The sequence below is a fragment of the Myotis lucifugus genome, unplaced genomic scaffold (assembly GCF_000147115.1).
Source record: "Myotis lucifugus unplaced genomic scaffold, Myoluc2.0 scaffold_22, whole genome shotgun sequence".
Classification (NCBI taxonomy): domain Eukaryota; kingdom Metazoa; phylum Chordata; class Mammalia; order Chiroptera; family Vespertilionidae; genus Myotis; species Myotis lucifugus.
In genome coordinates this window covers 7,198,341-7,205,355 of record NW_005871070.1, presented here as the reverse complement: position 1 = coordinate 7,205,355, position 7,015 = coordinate 7,198,341, and the positions used below count along the sequence as shown (strand labels likewise).

The window sequence follows — 7,015 nt, the reverse complement described above, 5'->3', positions numbered from 1 at the left end:
CTTGTAGGTAACTGAAGTTATTTCTCTGGCTGCTTTAAAATTCTCTCTTGTCTTTGCTCTGCATTTATATGATGTGTCTGGTGTGGTCCTCTTTAGATTCCTTTGTTTGGGGTCTCTGCGCTTCCTGGACTTGTAAATCTATTTCTTTCACCAGTAGGGGAAGTTTTCTGCATTATTTCTTCAAATAGGTTTTCAATATCTTGCTCTCTCTCATCTTCTGGCACCCCAATAATTCTGATGTTGGTACGCTTGAAGCTGTCCCAGAGGCTCCTTACACTATCTTCACACTTTCGGATTCTTTTTTCATTTTGCTTTTCCGGTTGGGGTGTTTTTTGCTTCCTCGAATTTCAAATCTTTGACTTGATTCTTGCGCTCCTCTGGTCTGCTGTTGGGAGTCTGTATAATATTCTTTATTTCAGTCAGTGTGTGCTTACTTTCTAGTTGGTCCTTTATCACACCATCGAGGGTCTCATTAGATTTCCTGTACATCTCATCAAGTTTATCGACAGCCTCTAGAAGCCTCTTGAGAGACCTCAAAAGTGTGGTTTTGAATTCTATATCCCGCAGTCTGCTTTCCTCCGGTTCTGTCCTTTGTGGCCTGTTTCTTTGTCTTGGCATTTTTTTATGCTTCGCTGTGTCGATAGAGTGGCTTTCCGTGTTAAGTGTCCCAATTACCTGAGGTAGACACTCTTGGTGCACCCCCTTGTGGTCTCTGTGAGCAGTCTTGTAGTCAAGCCTTGATTGTTGTAGGTAATTACTACTTGACCTCCAGGCCAACTGGCTGTGAGCATAACTTCTATCTTTTAAAGTCTGGGTTTAAGCCTATGTCTAATTATTTTGACACATAATCATACACTGTTTTATACGTGTTACTAATTAAATGACGGGTAGTGAGGTTTTTTCTTCATAATAGATTATCTGTTTGGTGAGGGCATTTAACTGTACTTCCATTCATTTTATTTTTTAATCCTCACCCGAGGATATACATATTTTTTAAGTTCTTTATTGTTTAATGTATTACACAAGTCTCCTTTTTCCCCCATTGACCTCTCCCTGACCGCCCCCAATCCCCAGCACTTGCCCTCACCCCTCCTCTCCCTGCCACCCATCTGTGTCCATTGGTTATGCTCATATGCATGCATAAAAGTCCTTTGGTTAACCTTTACCTCCTCTTCCCCCCCCCCCCCCCCCCCGCCTTTCCTCATAGGTTGGACAGTCTAATCAATGCTTCTATGACTCTGGTTCTGTTTTTGTTCATCAGTTTATGTTCATTATATTTCACAAATGAGTGAGATCATGTGATATTTATCTATCTGAAATAAAGGTTTATTTCGCTTAGCATAATGCTCTCCAGTTCCATCCATGTCGTTGCAAATGGTAAGAATTACTTCTTTTTTTACAACAGTGTATTATTCCATTGTGTAGATATACCACAGTTTTCTAATCCACTCATCTGCTGATGGGCACTTAGGCTGTTTCCAAATCAACTATTGTAAATTGTGCTGCTATGAACATAGGGGTGCATATATCCTTTCTGATTGGTATTTCTGATTTCTTGGGATACATTCCTAGAAGTGGGATTACTGAGTCAAATGGGAGCAGCTAGTAGTTTGCAGGCTAGAAAGTATCTTAGTGCTCCTGAGAGAGGACTCAGTCAATGTATCCTCTCTCAGCTTTGAAATTATAGTCTGTTCATTTCTACTACCTTCCACATTGTACTGTTTTGATGGTGGTGGTAGTGGAAGGGTCATTTAAGGAGTAAGTGTCCACATACTATTGATTTGGTGGGTTAGTTCTAGAGCCAGAGCAAACATGCCAATGCTTTGATGACAACATCCCAGACATGTAATTATATTGCATGTAATCTGTATCACCAAAGAGTGATAGTATATGAGGATTTAGAAGTGGGATTTTATGAGCTCTGGAGGTTTGCTAGGTGGAGCAACCTGAAATTGAAAGTAAGAAAGGACTTAGTTAATTTTTCCAAGATATCCAGAGACTTAGAAGAATACATTGGGGGATCCATCCAAAGGAGAGACTCTTCCAAAAAGAATTGGAAATTAAGATGAGAATTGTTGCTTTAGGCCAGTGATGGAGAACCTTTTGAGCTCGGCGTGTCGGCATTTTGAAAAACCCTAACTTAACTCTGGTGCCGTGTCACATATAGAAATTTTTTGATATTTCCAACCATAGTAAAACAAAGATTTATATTTTTGATATTTATTATATATATTTAAATGCCATTTAACAAAGAAAAATCAACCAAAAAAATGAGTTCGCGTGTCACCTCTGACACACATGTCATAGGTTCACCATCACTGCTTTAGGCATTGAAAGCTTTACCTGTGCTCCCTCCCCGACCCACCCACACCTTTCTGATTAGAAATTATGTGGGCGTTTTTTTGTTTTGTTTTGTTTTTTATTATAGAAATATCAGTTTAATCTTTTACTGTAAGAATATGAACGTTTTAAGAGGATCTTTGTTATTTATACAAACAGTATAATTAATAGATAAAGGTCTCTGGGTTTCTTTTAACTTCATGGTCTCGAATGTTGCTGTGGAGGATTCACATCCTGAGATGCATATTGGGGGTCCTCTGGGTTGACTGACCAGTAGCAGTAATCAAAGCCGAATACCACAACCTTCTCCCAGGTGTCGCCAAAGCCATCTGGTCGATTGTCCACCTTTAAATTCCTGATTTTTGCCACTTTGCCATCAATTTCCATAATAATTCTTCCTCCTCCTTTGGTCTTTGTCTTGCTGAGGGGCCGCACCCTCACGGCCACCCGCATGTTCGCCATCCCTCGGCCTCCGCCCAAGCCTGGCAAGCCGGCCCAGCCGCAGCATCACCAACCCCAGCCCCAAACTTAGCCGCAGTCCCGGCCCAGCCCCTCCGCCCCACTCGCCCCCTGGGGTGGGCCGGTTTGGGGCAAGAAATTATGTTTTTATCCTGTTTGTAAATCAGTAATGATATTTTTGAGAAATATGAACAGGTTGGTTATACCAGAAAAAATAAAAATTTGTAGATAAAATTAGACTAAAAAGCAATAATGGCTGTCAATAAAGGTGCTCTAATATGTATAAGTTACTGAAAACTTCCTCTTCTTTCTATATTTTAGAGATTCTCAATTGGGAGTGCATAATAGAATCATCTGTGGAGATGGTTACTATACCCTGCTCTAAAAAGACTGACTCAATTTCCTCAGTGGTTGAATTCCAGACAATACTTCCTTAAGTTTTTGAGATGTTCTCTCCCTGGGTTAAAACCTACTTTCTCCTAATGCTAGATTGAAGTTAAAACTCTGTAACTTCCTTAATTTTTTTTATTGTGAAAATGCCTTGTTTATTGTGCAAATTATCTTTAAGAAATAGAGTCAGGCCCTGACTCTATTTCTTGGCTCAGTTGGTTGAACGTCATCCTATGCACAAAGGTTGCTTGGGGCACATGCCCAGGTGGTGGGCTCAATCCCCAGTAAGGAGTGTGTAGGAGACAGCTGATCATGTTTTTCTCCCTCTCCCTTCCTCTCTAAAATCAGTCAAAACATATTTTAAAAATATAAAGAAACTTGAGGCCTGTTGCACGAAAAGATTCATGCAATAGGCCTGGGTCTCGGGTGCCGGAGGAAAACCGGTGCCGCTCCGGCCGGAGCCACCTTCAGTCTTTGCTCCACTACTTTGCGCCTACATATGCAAATTAACCGCCATCTTTGTTGGTGGTTAATTTGCATATCGCTCTGATTAGCCAATGGTGGGCGTAGCGAAGGTATGGTCAATTTGAATCTTTGTCTATTATTAGATAGGATAGCCCTGCTGGTGTGGCTTAGTGGTTGAGCATTGACCTATGAACCAGGAGATTGTGGTTCGATTTTTGGTTGGGGCAAATGGGAAAAGAAGGCACAAATGATGGGACTAAAAATTTATGGAGTTACATAGGTTCACTGTATAATTGGTAATTAAAGTTACATTCTTACAAATACAGCCATGCCCCAAAACCTCACATGACATGTCGTAAAGACCAAATAAAATTAACAGACCACCCCTAAACTGAATTGAGCATTGCTTAATCCTAGTTTCTCCTTTGTGTTGGCATTGAAAAATGATTTTTTCTAATCTCCCTACCTATCCAGTTTTCCATTATTTTCAAAGGAAACATTTTTTTTTCTACTCACCTATTTTTTCTGTTTACTTTTATCTCACCATTGCTTAAGTTGCTGCTTTTAGCAGAATTTATTTAATGAGTACCATTTTGATGGGCATGGTTGGATGTGGCTTTAATTTATTCATTTATTTTTCACTGCTTTTATTTTGTTGTTGTTAATCCTCACCTGAGGATATTTCCATGGATTGTTAGAAAGAGTGGAAGGGACAGGGAGAAACACAGAAACATGGATGTGAGAGAATCACATCAATTGGTTGCCTCCCACACGTGTTCCCACCAGCCTACAACCAAGCTGTGTGCCCTTGACCTGAATCGAAGCCGGGACCCTTCGAATATCTGAGGGCTGAAGCTCTCTATCCACTGAGCCAAACTGGCTAGGGCTGGGTGTGGCTTTTAAATATTTCTTTTGATACAAAATGTGTATTTACAATGCTTAATACTAATATTATTCTAAAGGAAATTTAATAGTTTTAACTTGAATATGTTTTCTTACAGCAGAAGAAGAAAACTAAGAACTTCAATCCACCAACACGTAGAAATTGGGAAAGTAATTACTTTGGGATGCCCCTCCAGGATCTGGTTACAGCTGAGAAGCCCATACCACTATTTGTTGAAAAATGTGTGGAATTCATTGAAGATACAGGTAGGATATAAATATCATTGAAAGAGGTTTGATTTAAATTTTCACTTTTGCTGCACCAACAGTTTTTTAAAATGTTCATGATTCATTAAAGCTAAGTTTTGAAAGAGGTGTATAGTTCTCATTATTAGGATTGTCTTGAGTATTAACTCTAGATATAACCATCTGACATCTGAAAGAAGTTTTGTTATTGGCCAGTAATGTTTTTGTTGGACTTCTCTTTAATAAATGGCTAAGTCGAATGCTAAAATGTTAATAAACTCACCTTATTCTGGAATTTAGAATAACTTGATTGTTAAATCGTGCTATTTATTCATAGGTAGTTATGATTTAAATCTATAATTTGAAAGTTTTTAATATTTTAAAGTAACACTTGATTTTTATTATTTTACACATGAATTTTTCCGTTAAAAATTAGTAATAAGAATGTTTGATCAGTGTTCTGCTCTCGCATTGATGTTTCTCTCTCTCTGTCTCTCTCTCTCTCTCTCTCTCTCTCTCCCTCTCCCTTTTCCTTCTCTCTTTAAAAGTCAATTTTAAAAGCCCTAAACAAAAAACCCCCACAAAACTGGATACCCATATTCTATCTTAAAAAATCAAGCTTACTGGCCAGTGTGGCTCGCAGGTTGTCTGTACACAGAAAAGTGATGGGTTCAGTTCCTGGTCAGGGCACATACCCAGGTTGTGGGTTTGATACCCAGTTGCTAGTCAATGTTTTTCTCTCACATCAATGTTCATTTTGCTCTTCCTCACTTTCTAAAACATATGAAAACACATTCTTGGGTGAGGATAAAAAAATAGAGTCTTGGTCAAGTCATATAGCCTTACTGATTTTCTTGTTGACTTTTTTAATTACTTAAATAGTATTACTGAAATCTGAAGTCATGATTGTAAATTTGTTCCTCCTTTAAATTCTGTTGTTTTGCTTCATGTGTTTTGAAATTGTTTTAGTTGCACATGCATTTATGATTATGTCTTCTTTATGAACTGACCTATTATTATGAAGCATTCTCTTTATGCTTTGTAATATTCTTTGTTCTGGAGTCTACTTTGTCTAATATTAAAATAGTCAATGGTATTTTCTTTTTAGTAGTATTTATTGGTATATCTTTTCTATCCTTCTACTTTCAACCTTTCTGTATCTTTATATTTAATGTAATTTCTTATAAACAACTAGAAGCCCCGTGCACAAAATGTGCACTGGCCCGGGGGGGGGGGGGGCAGGGGGGTCCTTCAGCCCAACCTGTGCCCTCTCACAGTCTGGGACCCCTCGGGAGATAACCACCTGCTGGCTTAGGCCCGCTCCCCTGGTGGCAGATGGCACGCCCAATCCGCGGTGTCTGCCCCATCTCCCCCGGTCGCAGATGGCAGGCCCGGATCCCGCGCTGGGGCGGGTGGCGGCTCAGGATCGCGCTGAGGTCCCTGTGGATGTTCAGGCTCCGAAAGCGTAGTTTTTCTTTCTTGGTTTTGTTTTTACTTCTTGAAATTGAAATGTGTTAAAAAAAAATTTTTTTTTTTTCTGCACCTTTTCGGGTCCCAGGGACCCCGCCACGCACTAGCTGTCCTTTCCCAGCTCGGTGCTCCTCCGAGCTTTTCACGGAGGGGCAACCTTTTAGGTTGTGGGGTGCGTTGAGAGAAGCCTGGCTTTCTGAAAGCGAGTGTTTGATTTGGGGATTTGTGGTCTGGCTGAGGAGCCCCCAGGGCCCACTCAGAACAGTGGGGGCAGCCACAGTGAGTGACCAAAGAAACCAGAGAAAGTTAGGAGACAATAAACGGTTCGATTTCTAATTCCGCACGTTGCAGGAGCCAAGTTGCGCCCTGGATTTTCCAGGGAGAGAGTGAGTGAGTTGCATGTGTGTCCACTGCCCCTCACACAGCTGGCCACTTGAAGTGTGACTTTCGCCAGCAAGGGCGTGGATGCGGCCGCCTGGGCCTTGTTCCCGCCTTTGCAGATGCGTGTGTGTGTGTGTGTGTGTGTGTGTGTGTGTGTGTGTGTGGAGGGGAGAGAGGCAATTAGGGACCAGGAGGCGGGGTGTGTGCTCTGGGGGGTCACAAAGGTCAGGCGAGGCCTAGGTGCACTGGACACACAGGGGGCTGCCGCCCAGCTGTTGGGGCCAGCAGGGAGCCGCCCGCGGTGGCCACCCTGCCCCCGGGGTAGCTGGGAGCCGGCGCTGCTCCGCGGCACTCTGCTTTCCCCACTCCAGGAGGTGCTGTT

At 41.5% G+C, this 7,015-nt stretch overlaps 1 protein-coding gene across 4 annotated transcripts in view; it reads left to right on the top strand.

Annotated features, from left to right (window-relative positions):
* Window positions 1–7,015, top strand: part of ARHGAP5 (Rho GTPase activating protein 5) — a 94,222-nt gene that overhangs the window by 38,497 nt on the left and 48,710 nt on the right. For 2 of the 4 annotated variants that reach the window (XM_023751529.1, XM_023751527.1), the window contains one exon: window positions 4,656–4,803. In XM_023751529.1, coding sequence (XP_023607297.1) covers window positions 4,656–4,803 — 148 coding nt within the window. Of the gene's footprint in view, window positions 1–4,655; window positions 4,804–5,343; window positions 5,879–7,015 lie in introns of those variants that run through there. The other 2 variants (XM_023751530.1, XM_023751528.1) reach the window with 2 other exon arrangements.